At 38.0% G+C, this 19,426-nt stretch overlaps 2 protein-coding genes and 1 long non-coding RNA gene across 4 annotated transcripts; 1 reads left to right on the top strand and 2 right to left on the bottom strand.

Moving 5' to 3' along the window:
• Window positions 1-14: 14 nt before the first annotated feature.
• Window positions 15-5,033, bottom strand: LOC135145005 (regulator of nonsense transcripts 1-like). The gene is made up of 28 exons (XM_064077125.1): window positions 4,964-5,033; window positions 4,830-4,900; window positions 4,564-4,778; window positions 4,350-4,507; window positions 4,204-4,303; window positions 4,023-4,140; window positions 3,893-3,967; window positions 3,779-3,840; window positions 3,555-3,724; window positions 3,394-3,492; window positions 3,236-3,344; window positions 3,044-3,163; window positions 2,902-2,989; window positions 2,781-2,849; window positions 2,642-2,711; window positions 2,503-2,582; window positions 2,389-2,438; window positions 2,089-2,333; window positions 1,891-2,017; window positions 1,713-1,839; window positions 1,564-1,657; window positions 1,391-1,501; window positions 1,174-1,326; window positions 908-1,116; window positions 728-851; window positions 588-673; window positions 474-532; window positions 15-424 (listed from the first exon to the last, which is right to left on the bottom strand). Exons 1-28 carry the CDS (start codon window positions 5,031-5,033, stop codon window positions 208-210), a joined length of 3,276 nt encoding a protein of 1,091 aa, XP_063933195.1. The 3' UTR covers window positions 15-207.
• A 2,793-nt stretch (window positions 5,034-7,826) lies between these two features.
• LOC135145011 (uncharacterized) lies at window positions 7,827-11,181 on the top strand. Of its 2 annotated transcripts, XM_064077134.1 has the most exons (22): window positions 7,827-7,906; window positions 7,957-8,010; window positions 8,076-8,178; window positions 8,233-8,375; window positions 8,430-8,549; window positions 8,610-8,693; window positions 8,751-8,810; window positions 8,860-9,039; window positions 9,090-9,224; window positions 9,273-9,377; window positions 9,437-9,504; window positions 9,568-9,679; window positions 9,744-9,850; window positions 9,910-9,968; window positions 10,028-10,114; window positions 10,208-10,301; window positions 10,363-10,421; window positions 10,480-10,539; window positions 10,596-10,667; window positions 10,721-10,796; window positions 10,863-10,942; window positions 11,112-11,181. In XM_064077134.1, exons 1-21 carry the CDS (start codon window positions 7,856-7,858, stop codon window positions 10,903-10,905), a joined length of 1,872 nt encoding a protein of 623 aa, XP_063933204.1. In that variant the 5' UTR covers window positions 7,827-7,855; the 3' UTR covers window positions 10,906-10,942; window positions 11,112-11,181. The 2 variants fall into 2 exon arrangements, with proteins under 2 accessions (XP_063933204.1, XP_063933203.1); XM_064077133.1 differs by lacking the exon at window positions 11,112-11,181 and having other exon boundaries at window positions 10,863-10,973.
• A 108-nt stretch (window positions 11,182-11,289) lies between these two features.
• Window positions 11,290-12,250, bottom strand: LOC135145036 (uncharacterized). Its single transcript, XR_010283304.1, has 5 exons — window positions 11,964-12,250; window positions 11,703-11,777; window positions 11,588-11,650; window positions 11,454-11,537; window positions 11,290-11,400 (listed from the first exon to the last, which is right to left on the bottom strand). It is a non-coding gene; the product is annotated as an uncharacterized LOC135145036 (long non-coding RNA).
• Between the last annotated feature and the right edge of the window lie 7,176 nt (window positions 12,251-19,426).

The following is a 19,426-nucleotide window of genomic DNA, read 5'->3' as shown; positions in this document are numbered from 1 at the left end:
TACTAAAAGCAAAGCTTTAGGACATGTATTTATATATTAAACTGCCGCGATGTCTGCCCTACGCCGGAGTGGCCTCTTCTATACGGTCCAGTGAAAAGCAACGCTGAGTGAAACAAAGCTCGTCAGGGGGGAGGCGTCTATCCTTCCGCTGCGATTGTCAGCCAAACCACGTGGAGATAGTCAGAGGAACATACGGCAAACTCCCTCTCACTTTGTGATGCCGTCCTGAGAGAGTCCGCTTATTTCAGCTTGAGACAACTGAGTCTGCGTTTCGTATGAGCGCTCCTGAGTAAACTGAGTCAGCTGGCTCAATTGGCTTTGACAGAGTTGAGAGGACAAAGTCTGCGTTTTGCCGCTAATCTTTGATTTGTTCTTGCTTCTAGTAGGTTTGTTAAACGCCTGACTTGCTCCCGATTGAGATTGGCTATAAAAAGACTATTATAGTTAGCGTATTTAATAAAAATTTCCAACACCTCAAGTAGGCTTGGTGGAACATGTTCTGTGACGGCGGCATAAACATAGTTATCGGCACCTAACCCAAAAGAAACCCTATAAAGTGGATAAAGGGGAGAAACCAAAAACCAAACTGGAAAGTGAGGGCTGGTTTGGGGCCCCTCCGGGCCTATGAAGCCTATGTGGTCGCGCGTGTAGAAAAAGCTATTTGCAGGGTCCACTACGACCGGCAGACACCGTCAGCAGAGCACAACAGGCTAAAGAAATAGCAAACCATCTGGTCCATTCTTCGAGGGGTGGGCAACACCGTTGTATACGGGCTGGACGGGCAACGATGGAACTTGGCTCGCTTGCTCTTGAAGGCAGAAGTAGCCGCCTTGGTAGGCATAACGCTTGCTCTACGCGAATAATGCATGGCAATTTCTGACCCAATAGCCGACAGTCACAAACGTACTATTCTGGGCTTGGCTATTTGCATAGCGCAGATTTTTAAGTTGTTCAGGGGACCTTCAACAAGGCAGTCGTTTTCCTTGTACTCGCAAAGAAGGCTGTTCCAAAGAGGCTGTTTGGCCAGCACCTTTGGGTTTCCGATAATGATTATTCCGTACTTCGCTCGAGTAAGTGCAACGTTTAGGCGTCGGGGGTCGTTTAAGAATCCGATACCTAAAAAAACAAAGTACTGAAACTATTATAAAAACACTAATTGCAAGTGCGTATCACCTTGATGTTCATTGCTTCTAACGCAGGACACAATGATAAAATCTTTTTCTCTTCCCTGAAAAGCATCGACACTAGCGACTTCCACTTCCAGATAAAGCTTAGAGGGGAGTGCGCCATGGTATTGCATGTACTGGACGACGAACGCACGTTGGCCTAACGTTCAATTATAGCACACGCAGTCAACAGCTGCGGAAGGGCAGTCAATGGGCAATATAACCCTCATAGGGCGTAATCACTCCAATCTGATAAGGCTGAACACCAGCATTAAGGAACTGTGTGACACACTTCTCAACGTTGGCAGCTTCAGTTCGATTTAAATAGGACGTGCCTGAAAGAACCACAGTGTCAAAGAGCCGTTCGAAAAGCTGCCTGACCAGTGAGGGGTAATACCACTCGAGCTTATTTCCTCGCTGCCAATGGTGTAGTAAAAAAACATGGGGTTGTCTACACGTGGCCAGGGAAACTTGAGATCGAACAATATTCGCTTAATGACATAAAGTTAATGGAATTGTAAGCGGAAGTTGGTGTAAATAAAAGACCTCTTGAGCAGTGACGCCGTTTTGCAAAGAGCCTTCGTAGAAAGTGTTAGAAGGAAAACGACTCAAACAAGGGTGCATCCGATACTGCACTTGCAGGCGAATGGGTCGGATGCCCAGTACAACCAACCTGAGGATGTCTTAATTACGACGTTTACAAGAAAATAAAGAAAAAGAAGACCTCTCAAAGAGAGATTGGGAGAGACCCGCCTTGGCAGCGGCTTTGCACATGACAATGGGGCCAAGTTGACAGTGATCGCCTACCAACACGACTTGACGCGCTGACGAGACCACCGGAATCAAACATTCTACCAGCAAAGCACGCACGACCAGCAGTTAGACAGGAAAACAGCGGACGAATGGGAACTAGGGAGCAAACCAGGTTCGGTGGCTTGCGTGCTTTCATCCACAAGAACAAACCGAAACTTCATGTTCTGGAGCCTGCAAGGCACGGTAAGCCTAAACAAAAACAACTGAGCGAAGAAAGTCAGCCGCCTGGCGTCTCCAGCGCCGACACAAGTGCAGCATATGACATCAGCATTTTTTAACAACTCGCGCTCGCATGTTCGCTTCAAGTTGTTGTATCTCTTTTCGTCTGCACTGGAAAGTTCTCCCTGGTCATCTCTACCAGAAAAGGCATATGAAAAACCCATTCCAGAGACACAAAGGTTCGCCCTACCTCAACTGCTGCAACTTCTGCAGTTCAATGCCTCCATCCATGTTTCGAACCTGATAAACCCAAAAAGGCAAGTAACTTCGCACGACTAGTAAAGAGAAAAAGAAAGAACTGAACTTGGTTGTGAAGGGCGAGAAAGCTAACGGGAGAGTCAATAGCCTCTCGACTTTTCGCGCACACTCGAACAACTTTAAGTCCTAAAAAAGCAATGCGGGCTGTCACAATGGAGGTAAGCAAGATGATTATAACTTAGAACCGGTGCGATGGATCTTTTCTGCAAGCTGGTCAACGGCAATGTTTGATGGCGCACAAACGAGCACTTGTCCCTTATAAGAAAGTGCATTAGTTACCACCACCAAAGCCAAAGAGAAAAGTGTCCAATGAGAGAGGCACACCTGGTTTCGAGAGGCCAGGTGGTAGACAATCGAAGCGGAAGTAACGGTCTTTCCGGTGCCAGGAGGACCCTTATAGAAATCCGATAAGAATGTACGAGAAGCAAGCCAAGCTCTGCTGCACCTGAATGAGACTAAGCGGTTTTTGAAGGACCGTCTTCACTGCAGAGACCTGAGAATGGTTTAGCTCGGGAAGGCCGGGGGCCGAAAATCTTATAAAGCAGTCAATCGCGGAAAAGTTAATAAAGAATAGAAGAGAAGAAGACCTTTTAGGAAGAGTACATTTGATGACTTGCGGTTCCAAGTCATGCCCTAAAAGCCGGTGGTAGATGTACCCACTGACGCACTGCTCATCAAGAGCAAACTTCTTCATGGCATTCTGCATCCTGGACCGGTGTACGAACAGAGAAGAGCAGTGAGGGACGCAAAGAAGAAAGGAGAAAAGGAGAAGAACAAGCCTGTCAAAAGAAGTGGCTTTCCAAACAAAGTCAACACAGAAGTTTTGAGTTATTTCTGAAGGGCAGCCGTGACTGCTACGGAGCTCTAAGCCAACTTCCTCGCCGTAGTCTGCAAGAATACTTTAAACGAGAAAAGTGCCGGGGAGACTGCGGCATACTATTAGGGACTTTGAAGACGTGACCGATGCCTTCCCAGTGGTTGGCCAACTCTCCGAGATAGCTCAGTCTTAGCTCGTCCCCTGGCATCAGCCGGAGCTCTACCCAAGCCAGCGCACGCAAAAAATAACAACGACAACGACTATCCACAACAACAGCGGACCATCTCTAGCGTTGAGCTTAAAATAGGCCGCCTTTTTTTTGTTTAGCAGAACGTCCCAACGCACAGTAATGTTCCTCTGCGTTTGGGACTCCTTAAGCTTCTTATCAAAATCCGCTTCAAGTTTAACGAGAGGCCCAAACACGTTTTGATACTGGTACGCGTCCTCGTAGCTAAAATATACAACTGTAGAGTAAAAAGTTTACTTAAATAGAATAAACAGGTACCGAAGGAGAACGTGCTGCGGTTCCTCATCAGCCCCTGGTTTTTTAAGATCATCCAATAAAGCCTTTAATTAATAAGCAATTAATTAAGCTCTAAATTTAAATAAATAAAAAAACTTCAGGCTCGTTTTTCCACAGCTCTTCCAATTTATGAATCTGCTCCATTGAAATTTGTCGAGCCCTTAGTTGTTCCTAACATAAAAGTAATAATTTGCTTCAAAGAAGGTGGCAATGCCAAATATATAACTTGCTCGCTAGGAACTTTTACTAGCCAAGGTAAAAAGCAACGATCATCAATAAGTGGCATCCATTGGGAAAGGTCCCAACTGGTTTCTTTAAAGTTAACCTGATTAGCGCAAGGATTCCTAGTATGCATTAAATAATGATACACGAAGGGGAGGTAACTGTACCGGTATATAGAAACATACCGGCACAGCAAAACTACTACAGAATCCGACTTGGCGGGGATAAAACCAAGTAAAAAAACATTTCGACAACCGCAATTGTAACACTCCAGAATTGTATCGCCTTTTAAAAGTTAAAAAAAAACAAAAAAAAAACTGCAAGAAAAGACCCAAAGGGGAATCGGCGTGGAGTATAACTTCTTTATGTTTCGCTCTAACAAGATGATTAATAATGTGGCTCGCTGAAGTATTGCCTCGGCTGTTGCAGAACCACTTATGACAAGTTAAGCAACATACAACGGAGGCAGGGTTGTGGATTCCACAATAACTAGAAGTAAAAGTAAAGATATACTTAATAAATAAAAATATACTCTTTTTTCTTACAGACAAGAATGAGGAGGTAAATCTTTTAAAGGAAGATGTTCTTCCTCTTCATTGACGTCATCAAAATTAAGTTCTGTTAAAGCATTAGCGATGTCATCCATCCCGTGCATAATTGAGGAAGCTGACTCATTTCCAGGAGCATTACATGCATAATTTTTATAAGGAATACCGCTGTGCTGAAATTGAGAGGTATAATTGCCTTCAAGCTGAGAAGTCTTTTTACAAATATGAAGTAATAAAGGCTACAAAACCGCTTAAAAAATAACCTGTGTGCTCTGAGTCAAATCTACTTGAGTTTGCGTAGGAAGCGAAAAGTCGTTATATTCATATTGAGAACCTATAGAAATTAAAATTTTTTAAGTAATCTATAGCTAGCAAGGAAGGATTAACATGAAAAAACCTTGCGTATCCCCCTGAAAACCAACATCTAAAAATGGTAAGGGGGCCTCCAACTTATGTTTATGATTCATCTACACGATGCCAAGAAAAGGATAAAAAGAAAATAAAATTTTTTTTAGCTGAGATGGGCAAGCAATGCTGACAGAAAAACGCGTAACGAGAGCTCACCGAGAAGCAAAAGCTGACTGTAAAACCTTGTGGGCCTCCGCTGGAGTAGTTACCACCAAAATTTTGCCCTTGTCCACGTGGTAAATCCTGAACTGTGCAGCGGCTTCGTTTCAAACCTTTCCGCAGTTTCCTAAGGGTTCTTTGCTAGGAGAGCTCGTAGGGTAATTACTGTTTCGGCTTGTGTTCCATGTTCATTTTATACTAATACAAATTTTTGTTAAGGTATTTTTTTTGGAGTGCTTTATACCAAATTAAAATTAAACTTACACTTTGTTTTTCCCTATTTTTCACCATGCCCGGTAATTTTTACCTTTTTTTATTATTTTAGAGATCGAAAAGGTCAAAAACTATTTTAAATAGTATAGCGCTTACATGTTAAAACTTCCTTATTTTTCTACTTGCCTAATAAATGCCCTACTTACCGTTTTTTAAATTTGTTAAAAAGCGCATATCTTTTGATTTATAAATTACTTTTATTTATAGTTAAGGGTATGCTCGATACTGACCGTCATTTTACCGGGCATTATATTATTTTGTTGATTTTCTTTTTTGTTGCCTTCGCTTTGATCGTTCGCTTTTTTTACAGGTACTAATAGTTGTACTTAACTTTATCAGATTACCTTAAAAGTTATTTCTTTAGTTTCAGGGTCGTTTCGAAATGGGTTCCTCTCCCTTTTTCCATCATTATGCTGATCATAGGCTTTTTATTCCAGTTAGCTAATGATAGGGGTGAGGAAAAAAAAATATTTACCTGTGGGCATTTTTAAAAGATAGACTGTTTTTAAATAATAAGGTATTTCAAGGTCGCTGACTGTTGCACTTGATTACGCTCTTTCTACACATCCCGTACAAACTTAGTGTTTAACTTTTATATATCGGAAATGGTTTTGCAATTTTTGATTATGCTTTATAGGATATAATCTTATATCTGTTTGTCCCAGCCTTGGTGTTTGAGTCTGCTTATTCGCTAAATCATCATGTCTTTAAAAAAGTGGCCATTTCCTCACTTTCTCTGGCATCCCTTGGCGTGATAATTAACATAGCAATAGTAATTATTTTTTTATCTCTTTGGTGTTTAACTTAGTGCGTGGTTAAATCTCACTGCATTTTTTTTAGTGCGGTGTCTTTATGTACTACACGTTTCGTTATACATGGAATTGGTACGTCGTCTTTATGATCGGCTCCATTGTTAGTGCGACAGGTATTTTATGAATCACGGCATCCTCCTCTCGCTGTGGATTACTTGTGCAGATCCGGTTGCTGTAGTAGCGCTTTTGCGGGAGCTGGGCATCTCAGAGCGCCTCTCTGTGCTTATCGAGGGTGAAAGCTTATTTAACGACGGCAGCGTTAGTCCACTCTGAAACTCTTTTTGCTTCGCGCATTTATTGCTTCTTTAGGCTTCCGTGGCGTTCTATATATTTTTTTCCTTGGTCAAAAGGGAAACCCGAACCGCCTCGGATTTGGTACTTATTTTAACCTTTAGCGCGTAAATATTATATTTATCTCCTCGCGCAGCTTGGCTATGTTATCCGTTTGATCGCCGCTGGCCCGTGTATAGGAGCTGTGATGGGCGTATTGGTAGCGGTTATGCGTCTACTTTGACTTCACAGATTCACTTGCTGCAATTTGCTTAAGTGCTGTATTTTCATTGGCATTACCTACTTTGACTCCATTGCGGAAATGACCATCATCGTCATAATCCCCTTCGCCGTTTTTTGGGTTTGCGAGTATGAAAGTAGTACTTCAGGTGGCCCGTGTTAATTAACAACTGGTAAGCGTCCTTCTCAACTCTCCGTTTTGTTACCTTTAGGTATTCTAGGAGTCGTGCTATGCGGCTTCATCGTTGGTCTGTATGGAAAGCCTCTGATCTCGAGCATAAAAATAGAGGAGCAGATCCATCATATCTGGGAACTGATCAGTTTCTGGTATTATTAAGGTTCTGAGTGTAGTTGCTGCGGGCATCACACATTTTTTAATTGAGGTTCAATTCGTTGCTTTTTGCCATAACTGGTCTTGTCTTGGGGCAAAAGCTGCTAATGAAAAGGCTAAGGTTCTTCTTAGAAGACCATTATATAACCTCCGCGGCTACTATGTAGCATCAGCTCTCGAGACTACCTGAATGGGCTCTTGCTGTACCTTTGCGTCCACGTGGCTCGTTTCCTCTCGATCGTTGCACAGTATCCCATCCTCAAGTATTTTGGCTACCGAATGAGCTTCGGGGACTATACCGTCCTGACATATGGTAGTGCACTCGCTGTATGAGCTCTACACGTAATTTACGGGCCGGCCCGCAGGAGGGTTGAGGGGGGCCATTTCCATAGCTTTGGCGTTACTAGTGGAAACGGATCCCACCGTCGATGAAGACATGAAGGTTGCTTTCTACCACGTGGCACTAGCGTGCGCTTTGATTTCCGTTTGCTGTGATAGGCAAAAGTGGTCTTTCTTGTAGCCTTTGTCGTGATGTTTACTTTAGTCATAAATGGCGCTACGACTCGGTAGGCCATTTACTGCTTTCCGAAAATTTGCTAAGTTTTATACAAATTACGGCTCGTTAACATTTACAGGTTTCTTCTAAATCTTCTGGGAATGGCTCAGGTCACTCCTGCCCGCCAGCAGGTTTTTTCAAAATTCGCTCTTTCTCTTGTTTTACTACCCAGCGCGGATTTATAATATGTAGCTTCTCATGGCCACCATCGAGCATATAAAGCAGTCTGCTAAGCAGACTATGCAAGCTCTTCAGCAGAATTCATTCTATAGTGGAGCTAACTGGGCTCAGGTTAGTTTGTTATAAATGATGTTTCAATAACATCATGTGCCTGGGTGTAGGTCGAAAAGAACCTGCTGCTTGAAAAGTATACTCTGCCTCTCAAAGCGAAGGAGGTTCGCCGTTACCTGTTATGTTTTTGGGCGTTAGTCGCTGTACTTTATCATGTACTCCTGTGTAGGAGTGCATATACTCCTGCGAGCAATTCGGGGTAGGCATGACCATCATTGCATTATCTTCCCATCTGATCTCGTTCGGGCAGCACACGGCCATCCTGTCTGGCAGTTAAGTAATCCACGCTACTTCTATCAGTCTTTTATAATTTCCTTGAACTCCAGTGGTCAAAGCAAAAGTGGAGAGAACGGAACTCCGAAAGGTGTTTTTGGGGGCCCTGAAAGGCCGCTTCCGTCACTACTTTTACGAGGATAGGGCGCTTGGTGCCATTTCCTATAAGACTCTGACAGAATGTGTAGATTTTGAAGTAGACTTTTAGCCTTCTGTAGCTGTGAAAGATCCATCATTCTTCTTAATGCAGTTGGATAGAGATGATGACTGTCGCCTGTTGGGCATTTGGGAGCGGCTTTCCTCCAAGTTTCAGATCCCCCGTTACTTGAAGCACGGCGTTCTCCGTCTTCAGATTCCCTTTCTTAACGAGGTTGCTTCCGTGTTTGCCCTAAAACTCTCAGTATTGTCAGTGTGTTGCTGTTTGTTCCAGCTGATTTTACACCGGTGGATTTTGAGGGCTTATGAAATCGGGCAAACTTTCATTCAGAGTCATCGCGACCTCCTCCATGTACTGGTAGGTCACCCTGCTTCCTGGCCTGCTGCACTTAATCATTTTTTGATAACGCTCTAGGCTTCAGTGAGACCCGCTGTCAGCAAAATTCTGGTCAACGATGTTCATCGCTCTATTGAGGTTTGCCAGTAGCACATATCCTTTATCAAGCCTTAATAACTTGTTGCAGCTCTGTCACTCCGCGCTTGTTTCCATTACTTCCTTCTCCGAAGAAATCACGGGAATCGTGCAAACCCGCCACGTCACGTTTTGTGTCTTCAAGTCGATGCTGGAGTCGATCGAGCATGCACGCGAGGACGGCATCTTCCGGTGGACTGAGTATAATATATTACAGCGCCTTTTGCATTCGGTTGATTTTTATTGTCTTCAGTATCTTTGTTTTTCACTTCGTAAATGTAGCGCGTTCGTTTGATGGGCCTTCAACTGTTTGCTTTGGAGAAAAGTTTTCGCTCCGATCGTGAAATTCTTTTTGGCCGTGAACTTTTGAAGCCGTTAGCCGCCTTGTATGATACTCTGGGCTTATCCACTAGAAAGGTTTTTTTTCCACTGCACCCTATAAAGTTTACATAGCAACTTGTACAGAAATTTTTTTCCGCAAAAACGCACCTTTTTACCTTGAAACAACCCGTTCATAACACTGTAGCGTACGTACTGCTGCGCGGAAGAGTCGAACATAAATACAAAGAGGCGTTAATATTAAAGTAACTATTGTTTAGCAAATCTAACTTTGAATTTGTGCGAGGCAGTTTGCTTTTCCGGAGGAAAGCGACACTATGCAACTCGAGGACGCGCACGTCAGGAGCGTCAGCGAAGGGTACAAGAGTTCACGTGTGTACTGACCATTATTTGTACGCAATGCCATCTACCGCTGCTACAGGTGTGGTGCAGTCGTTGGAATCTCCAATCTCCTGCAGGACACCGACTGGGAGGAGGCTGTCACGTTAACTCCTTCAGAGTTTCTGTGTGTTGATCGGATACTTTGGAAGAGCGTGCATTATCTACTTTGAGGCGGCTCTAAAAGTTTTCTCTATTGGGCTTAACACACTTTGGTAGATTCTTCAAGAGCACGAACACGTTGCCGATGCCTTTTATAAGATTTTCGCTTCTCAGCTCATCGCCCACCATTTTAGAAGAATTGCTTTAAACGTTCATCCGACAGGGTCTTTAGATTTTTCCTTATGAAGTTTGAGTATACACAAAACTTAAAGGGCGTCCACAGGCTGCTAGAAGCCGTAATGAGCGCACATCTTCTTAAGGGCTTGCAGAAGGATTTCAAAGGTAGTTTTGGCTTAAACAATATGGTTCGCTTGCTAAGTTTCTGCGCATTAATGAAAAAGAGATCTTGCCCTATTCAGTTCAAGTGTGCGGATTGCTGCTGCAGGGATTCTGCGTTATTCAGTACGGCGGTGATAAGCAGGAAAAAGGTTATTTTTTTTTGGCTTTTTATACTTTGCGTGTATTATATTCTCTTTGCTTTCCTCCAGCTTCTCTGTACTATTGATTTCTGTTATTTCTAGTACTTGCGCCTACTTATTTTGAAGGCCCCTGCCTAATACGCGAACTCTCCGCTGACTCTGTCGTTTTGCCTCTAGATTCTGTAGAGCAGTACAGGTTCACTTACTATAGTGTGTTAAGGCAGCATTGCGATATCATATATTAATATCGTTTGCAGGAGTTGCTTAACTGCTGCGGCCGAAAGATTCCTAGACTGCTCCAGGAGATCTCCTGAAAGTTGACTTTTCTATCATTACCTTTCTGACAGTATTTATATTAACTTTACCAATAATAGATTATGTGAGAAGCGGAGTCTCGTGCTCAAGCATTGCAAGGCACAGCATCGCTATAACTGGTTTCTATAGATTTTAACTGCCTTTGCTCCTCTGTTGTTGATTGGATTATGAAAAGCTCGCCCATCGCTGTTTACTTCTGCTGTAGCCTGTAAAGAAGCCGATGCCAAGAGAAACGAGTACATCGAAGGTGATGTTGAGCACGTGGTTTAAGTTCCTAGTATGCTAAACCACCATGAAAAGTGGATATGAATGAGCCCTCCCGTTCGACCTTGACTAGTCTCACCCGCCCGGATCGGATTGATTCTTCTTTGGAAAGGTTCGAGTTCTACTGATTACCTGTCACTCTTCTAAATTCCTCTTATTATATTTACGGCGGCATCAGGATGCCAACTAATATCATCGGAAGGAAAAACACTTTTAGATAGCCAATAGGCCTTTTAGGTTCAAACCCTGCAATGTGTGGTTTGTCCCTCTCGTCCTAAACATTTTTTTATAAAAACTTTAACTGTATTTATACTATATAGTCAACTTTTTAAGAAAATTTAATTATAATAATAAAATTTTTTCGCCTTTTTAACTGTCTGGATTAAAATAAGTACTCTAAAAGCCATTATATTGTAAATCTGTGCAGTTTTGCTCAAAGACCCGCTTGAATAATAGCCATTGAGAAGGCGTAGAAAGTGTCATTTTACAGGGATAAAGCAACCCCCCTTTGGATTTTTGTTAATGCCATCCTCTTAGCAAAACTAACCAAAAAATTTGGGAAACCTAATAAACGCGTGATATTTTATTAATTAAATCTGCACCCTTGTAGATCTTTTGTCACATACCAAGCTTTCTCCTTCTGTAAATAATACAGTTTCATATGGTTGTTTTGATTCATGTTGTTGGCATGAAGAATCGCGAGTTCGTCTCGGCTACTTTTATGTAAAAGCGTTTAAACCTTTTCCCCTTAAGATAAACTTAAATTTACACGTTCCCAAAAGCTTCCTCGTATTTTTTTTTGTATAAAAAGTAGCCGCCGTCCGGAAAGTTTTTTTGTTCCAAGTAACAAAATCTTATGTTGATATTAAAGCAAACTGTCTCTATAGTAAATTTATAGTAAACTTTGTAAGATGCTCCGGTATGCCTTCGGATTTATCCTCTTTGCCAACAAGAATCCATTTTCCTCTGAAGCAGTAATAATATAATGGATGAAAACCGTTAGAAGCGCAGTTAAAACCTATAAAAGTTATGCATGGCTATAATTAGCGCGTGCTGCTCTCTTCTTCCTTTAAGGCACTGATAAGCTTTTAACCTTTTTTTTAAAATAGAGGTTGTAAAACGTACTAATAATATACTGTAATTAAAAGGCAATAATAATAGTTTTATAATAATTATAAATATAAAATTATATTGTTAAGCTAATAAATAAGTAAACATTTTAACTTTCCGCCAATCTTTTAAAATTTACGAATTCTTTGTTATTTATCACATATTGTACCAAATTTGAAAAAAATTTTTTGTGCGCTCGTTACTTGAAGCAAAATAGACACCGGCGTTAAAATATGGCCGCCACGCAAGTTCTTCTGTGTTATGATAAACGTAAGATTTGCCTTGGAAGCCGCTGCTCGTTTAACCAGAAGTGAATGCGTCCTTTCCATCAACTTGCCAGTGGAAGTCGCACCGACGGCTGTGCAAATCCACATAAGCAAAGGGATTGTTCAGTACAACGCTGTCAGCGTCCGTCACAAATATGTTATAGCTAACAAATAACTTAAAATAATTTTGTTTAACAGATATAAATTATAATCACCCAAGATTTATTATTGCTGCAACTATTGTAGTTTTAAAGCTTATTACATTCTTCCAAGCTTTACTTATATTCTCTACGTTCTATAGTATGCGAAATATATATATAACGCGTGTTAGACCAATTTATTTTAAAAAGCTCGAGCCTTATCATAAAAAATTGCGCTTTGATCTGTAACGCCGTTGTTGCGCAAAAAAAGAGTGGTTCTATAATAAGACGCTTCATCAAACGCTACAACTAAAAAGTTGTCCTGTTTGTATTAAATATAAGCTACTACTATATAAGGATTTTAAAAAGTTTTAATAATAATAAGAAAATTCAAGGGAGCCTGTAAAGTCTTCTTCGGCAGTTAAGCAATTCAACGCTAACTAAATACTTACGCTTGTTCAACTACTAAAACTTTTATGCAAAGTAACGTCTGTCGATATTAGGTCACTTTGCAAGTGAAGAAGACAGGGTTTAGTAGTCAAGAACTTGGTCACCATTTCTTTGAACGCTTTCTTACTAAAAAGTTAATAAGAACTATAATATTTTTACTAGTTTTAATCTTTGCAAAGAACATATCCAATTAAAAAGAAGGCTAAGATAACTTGATCCAGAAAAACTCACAATAATGGTATTGTTTCGTGCTCGCTTCTTTTTATACAAGTGTTAAATCAAGTCGGTAGATGTTATCAAGTTAATTAACGTGAATAATCACTATAAAAAAATTTTAAAAAAGAGCAACTTCAAGAAGTTTTTGTAAAGGTTTTTGATCTATTATTGGTTGTTGGAAGGAAAAATCGAGTTTACAAGTTGGGAGGGTGACCTAAAATTATAAAATTAAAAGTGCAATAGCGTAAGTAATTAAATAAAACTTTATTGTGAATATATTGATGCTTGAGAGCCAGATTAGGAACGTAATTCGTGTAAAAATCATAATTGCGGAAGATTTCTTTAACAAAATTAATTTTAAAAAACAAGATAACATTGATTAGTAAAGATACTAGTTTCCTACGCAGCCAATGATAAAGCAAGGAATATAATAAGGCGATCAAACAATATAAAAATAGATTAAGACAGCTTTTGGGATAAAATCAACATAAACTTTACTTGGATAAATGACAAAATCTATTTGAGCAACTTTTAACGCATTATCTCTGGAAAAGACACACAATACTGAGTATTCATAATGGCCTAAGTAAATGATTTTGCCGAAAAAATTAATTTTAAAAATAAGTTAATAACAAGCGTAACAGCAGTGACCTTCTTCAAGGTCAACACAACTTATAATTTTTCCATCTAAGACGCACTAGACAGGTAGATGGAAGTAAAGAGATTTTGTATTAAGAGAAGAAACACATTTACATTTCCGTTTAAAGGACTGCCCGAGGATTTTCGGAGGGCCCACTCAGTACACTTGATATTGTTTATATTGCACTCTTAATTTTTATGATTATATATATCAGTTGAACCTTAGAGGAGACTGGAAAGGTAAAATTAATGTAATTTCTCGGTAAAACACTTTTTCCGTTTAAATAAAGTAATCGCTTTGCCTCTTTTTTTTTTGTTAATAAATGCTTTAGAACCTTAGTAAGGTAAAGCGTACACAAAATGAAAAGTTTAAGATTCACTAAATAATAGTGTATCAATGTAAATTAGGAAGCAAACTTTTAAACCTAAGTTATAAGGATAAAGGCCACATTATACTTTTAATAACTTTATAGCTGCCATTAAGGACAATAATCTTTATAATTTCCTCCTTTTTAGAAAAACTTTCCACCAATTTGAAGTAATAAGCACCGGGGTCCACCTGCTCAAACCCGCTTACCTTTGACAAAAATTAATTAGGTAAAGTACTTTAAGAAGTAAGCGCTTAGTTACTTCAGCCAAGCTATCATTAAAAGAAAATAATAAGGAGGAGGCGTTTAATTTAATCCAACGAAACGAAAGCTTTAGAGGTTGATGTGTTCTTATAAACCCTTTATTAGTTAATAGGGACTTTCAAAGAATAGAGTAAACAACTTTTTTGAGATACCGTGTAATGTTATATTTCTAGGCTCATCCTTATAAACCACAAGATCGGGCCCAACATATAACTTTAAATTTGATGTATTTTTTGTAAATTTAAATTCTCTGTCTTAGTTAAAGAAAAAGATATGAAAGATTAGTAAATAAAAACCTTTTTTAAGAGGATTACTAATGATAGTTTTAAGAGATTTATAATACAATTCATGGCTACCTTTAATTAGGCTTTGTGAACCATAGAGAAAACAAATTATTAATAAAACAATAGCAGAGCATTTTCTAAGTTTATAGCGGAACCTATTAATATACTTTACATTAAAATCAAAAAAATTTCGAGATTTTATTAATGAATAATTTCACCTACCCTTTTGGTTTTACATGTTCCAAGTACAAACGAGGGAAGTAATAACCTACTAGTCTATTTAAATTAAATATTAGACACTTTCTAAAAAAGTTTTTAAGATTTTTTACCGACTCACAAACATCTACGTATTCCAAATTAACTAAAAAAGAGCTGAGGTGAATAATTTGTTTTCTAATTTACAAGGAGCAACCGCTGAACACTCTACATATATAAAATTATTCGGTCATTTCTTTATATAGTTTAAAAAAATATTATTTATTGGTGCTACTTACTTTCTTATCGATATTAACTTAAAAAATTAATTACTTTTGCTAAATAAATATTAAGGGTTAAGATAAAAGAGTAATAAAAATATATATGATCTTTAACAATTTTATAGCAGTTATAATATTCTTCCATTATACCACATTTGAATAAATTTGTTCGTTACTTTATATTATCTTATCTTTAACAGTATAGCCTTTTTCCATATATGTTTTTACCTTGCGAGGTTCTCGTTTTTCAATTTAGTATTAAAATATTAATTTTATTTGCTCACCTGCTTAAGTAACGAAAATTGTTAACCGCTATTTTTTTTCGAAGTGAGTATTTTCCTACACTCGCTTTTACGGGGGGCCTTTTGTAAAAAGAAAAATTAAAGAAAATGCTTTGGAATACTTGAAATTCCGAAGGTTCTTCTTCATTGATTAGATGTTTCATAAAAGTGAAAGTAAATTAGAATAAGCAGAACGGGCCTCAGTAAGAATATGTCGATTAACTCATCGTATTATAACATAATTGACAGAGTATTTATTTTATCAAAAAAACTGGAAAACCGAAAAATAAATTATTTTTTAAAAAAACCTGGTTAGCGAGCTGTGTTAAGACTGAAGTCAACAAATATTACAGGTACATTCTCAAAGCCGATTTTTCTTTGGAAAATTTAATTTTTCTAATTCGTAATGGTTGACTTTGGTCTACATGTTAGTGTTAAAAATGTTATCTACCTTCCTTATTTGTTGTAAATTTTTTTAAGATAACTACTTGAAAGAATTTCCTGATAAATACTTTTGCTTACAAAATACAAATCTAATATAAACAATTTTTTAACCAATACCAAGGCCTTAAAGTTGTTCACCCAAATTTAGTAGTTGTAAATTCTGATCAAACTTAAAAGCCTTTGTCCGTATGTTTTTCGACCTTTAGGGTCGTGTAGCATTATATTGGTCTTTCTAGTTATTTTAGGAGTGATCAAAATAACTTATATGTAAAGTAAAGAAATTATATTTAATTAATAATTAAGAGCTCTTTTAACCTTATAAATAATATATATAGTAAATAGCGTAGTGTTTTAGATAAAAATAAATTAAGTTAGTTTCAGTATTGTTTTAGTTTTACACTCATCGAGAACTAAAGGCTTAAATGCTTTATGTCTCTTCTGCGTGGTTAATATGGCAGCATTATCAAATTTCTGAGTGTTCTAACAATGTTTTCTTTTTAATAGTCTACGCTTAGAACTTCGTAACATTAAAAATTAGTTTTAGGTTACACAACTTGTGTAGTTAGTTGACATCGAACACGCAGTTACAGTTTTTAGGCCTAACTAAGTTAACTACAACAATTAATACTTCACACACAGTCTTATTATACCCCCACGCATAGCCCTATAGTAATACTAATGTTTCCATGTTAAAACTATCTCAGTCTAAGCTCGAACAGTGATCATAATTAAGCTATAATGTTTAAAATCCATTTCAAGTCAAAAAAAACACTAGTACCATTGTACCAAATATTAATAGAATCCAATACCATACCCTTGCAGATAACACAAGTATTTATGGTATCAAACACCACCCTTTGTAGTTCAATAAAATGCAAATAAGCCATTTTGAGACCTGCTATTAGAGTTTAGACCAACATAATCTAGAACAGTGTCAATTACATAATTATGAATATATTAAAACTAACCATGATGTCGGGTCACCCTAATTAGTTATACTAACTTACAAGATGCTACTAACTCTAGATACTGGTGGTGGCTCTCCTCAGCGATCTTGAAGTTATCTTTTCTCTAATCTCTAGGCTAGGAACTGCGTGAGTACTTGCAGGTAGTATGAGGCAAGCTATATATATCACTTGTGGACTAGCGCAACACACTTACGGGATTAGCACATAGCGCATTTACCTAACTGAAAAATAATCTACACACACTTGCACATCAGATGGTTATACTAATGGTTCAGGAATGGTGCATAGTGCAAGTTGTCTTTACTCATTATGCAAGTCTCTAAACTGTAAAATATAGATACTAAGCCATCAATTTCGAACGCATATAGGTCGCAGCTATCACAGGTACTTGCATGACAGCCACACCAATTTTTAAAAGTTCGAATGAATCTACCTCTCCGCCTATAAGGAAAAAAGATGTAAGCAATGCCAGCATTCCTAGCGTATGTTTGAAAATCCGAAATTAGCACCACAGCAATGTTTGCATATATGAAGCACCAGCCCTATGTATAACCGTTTCATAATATACCAGTTAGTACGTGCATATAACTTAGTGAGGGCTTAGTTGGAATATTGTATATGTAAGCGGCCAGTGATGCGGCTTGAGAGATCTTTTTATTCTATCGCGTGGTTGTGGGGCGGCCTGCTCCTTGCGTTATAGAAAGTCACTGGGCTAATGAAATTAATAAATAATATATAGTTTCTGTACAGAATAATGATCAATATACTTCGGTCACTAGAGTAGATAGTGTCAGCGCACGAAAATTACACATCCGGTATTATGAAGTATCCTTATAACAACGTACAGGGATGCTGAACCTACCACCAGACTAAATTTAACGAGTTTCTTCTACTACTATCCCCGTGAGGATTAGTGTGTAACATCCTCGCGTGGAGGATTAAATAGAAAATCCTTATTAACATTTACTAGAGTCCTGACGTTCAGTTAAAAGGGAATAATTGGAATTCATTCGCGTAGATGGCCCTCTAGATTTAATATTATCCTAGTCAATATTAGCGTAGCTGCGTTACCTTTTAATAATGCCAATTTTCATGCTATTATATAACTAATTTTTTAGCACGAACGTAGCCACCAAGCTAGTGCCAAGGTTTCGTACAAAACCATGCAAAGTTATTTCTTCAAGTGGCAAACCGAACGAACTGAGTAAAAAATTTTACGACCTAAGATGGTCGAGTTAAACTGAGGATCGATAGTATAACGTTCTGGTAGCCTGGTACTTAGAAGAACCGTCGATATCGAAACTCGATCGCCAATTACTGCGCTGGACTCAGACTAAGTACCTTAACTCGGACTTGACTGCTTTCTCTCGGTCGAGTCTGGCTAAAAATATACAAAACTATCCATTATAAAGCTTTTGATAACAAGGCAGAGGCTTTGCATTTTAGGAATTAATTAGCATTATTTAGGTTTTTATACCAAACTTGGAATAACTTTAGTTTTTAAGCTTACAAAGCATAATATCAACGGACTAGGGGCATGTTTATAAAACGCAGGACGGTTATTTCGCCGGTAAGACTCAATTATCGATTGGAAGTATATCAGAGATCTAGTTAGGGTCCCCCACTTTTACCAAAAACATTAAGCCTCTTTACAAAAGCATATATAATATTTGATTAGTAATATAGCTTCTGTTAAACACTTATCCGGCTAAGAAAAGTTTGTTGAACCATCTTCAAAACATTGGTTTCTCTTTATTTTTTAAAATTAAACAATCTGACGCTTGATGAACCTCTAAAAAAGCATCAAGTTGTAAAAATTATTTATTAAAAAATAGGTAACTAAAATATTAAATGTGGGGTCGAATAATTCACCTTATCCATATAATGATTAAATATAAAACTTTTACTGTTTAGCTTCAGCACAAAAAACAAATAGTAAAAGATATACGATACAAATTTACAAGGCAATAAAGCCGGTAATTTTTAACATATAGCATTAAATCTATTATAAATCGGCTATTCACAAATTAACAAACTCCGATGTGCGCCACAGAGGCTTTAGACCAATACGCAAAGCAGTATTTATATATAAATTATAGGGGTTGAATATTCAAATTAGTTATATAATATTAAGGCGATTGTTTAGCGTGATATAAGCATAAAGGTAAATAAATTATTTCAATGAGCGGGTTATGAATCAAAAAATACTGTATTAAGTTGGAACGCACAGTTAACGTATAACATAAGTTCGAGGTTCTAATGGAAAGAACACTACTGAATAGAAATGCGCAAAAAATGGCTTCAGGAAAACACAACAGTAATATGGGCCTTGACATATAATAATAAACACTAAAAGTTAGAATAACTTTGTAATAAATTAGCTAGTAAGGATACTCAAATAGCTAGAGCCAAAGTTTGAGGGAACTTAACAAAGAGGGGAACAGAAAGATGCAGTACAACGCAAACAACGCGACGAACTGATAGCGAGTCCGCTTGCATAAACCAGAAGAAAGATTGTCACACAATCCTTTCGAGTTCCCCTCTATCACTTTCCTTGTCTCTAACTCGATTACAATTTTCTTTATTATTTTAATAATTAAGTAAATACTGCTTTCTGAATAACGTGCAAAGTAAATACTATTTTAACAAAGTTCCTCTAAAACTTTTTTATATATTTGACCTCTTATAAACTAAGGCGAACTATCATAACATATAAAGGAAAATTGAAAAGTAACAATAATAAAAATATATAAACACGTTATAAAAGATTAAAAACTTCACAACTTACTAATTCTTTTATTCAATTCTTTATAAAAAAACATAATTTAATACTCGA

This window comes from Zophobas morio, unplaced genomic scaffold (genome assembly GCF_036711695.1).
Source record: "Zophobas morio isolate AGI-343-1 ecotype UQ-CSIRO unplaced genomic scaffold, CSIRO_AGI_Zmor_V1 ptg000118l, whole genome shotgun sequence".
NCBI classification, from domain to species: domain Eukaryota; kingdom Metazoa; phylum Arthropoda; class Insecta; order Coleoptera; family Tenebrionidae; genus Zophobas; species Zophobas morio.
Note: the sequence above shows the minus strand (reverse complement) of the source record. Positions and strands in the feature narration are given on the sequence as shown.

What these genes read in the sequence shown, in the direction of transcription:
- LOC135145005 (XM_064077125.1), bottom strand. Translation starts at nt 5,033, where the DNA reads ATGAATCATAAACATAAGTTGGAGGCCCCCTTACCATTTTTAGATGTT. An exon ending in AAATAGCCAAGCCCAGAATA is followed by an intron (nt 852 to 907) that starts GTACGTTTGTGA and finishes TTATTCGCGTAG; the next exon opens with AGCAAGCGTTATGCCTACCA. An exon ending in AAACCAGCCCTCACTTTCCA is followed by an intron (nt 533 to 587) that starts GTTTGGTTTTTG and finishes CTTTTGGGTTAG; the next exon opens with GTGCCGATAACTATGTTTAT.
- LOC135145011 (XM_064077134.1), top strand. Translation starts at nt 7,856, where the DNA reads ATGCAAGCTCTTCAGCAGAATTCATTCTATAGTGGAGCTAACTGGGCT. An exon ending in GTCAGGAGCGTCAGCGAAGG is followed by an intron (nt 9,505 to 9,567) that starts GTACAAGAGTTC and finishes CCGCTGCTACAG; the next exon opens with GTGTGGTGCAGTCGTTGGAA. An exon ending in TTAAACGTTCATCCGACAGG is followed by an intron (nt 9,851 to 9,909) that starts GTCTTTAGATTT and finishes GGGCGTCCACAG; the next exon opens with GCTGCTAGAAGCCGTAATGA.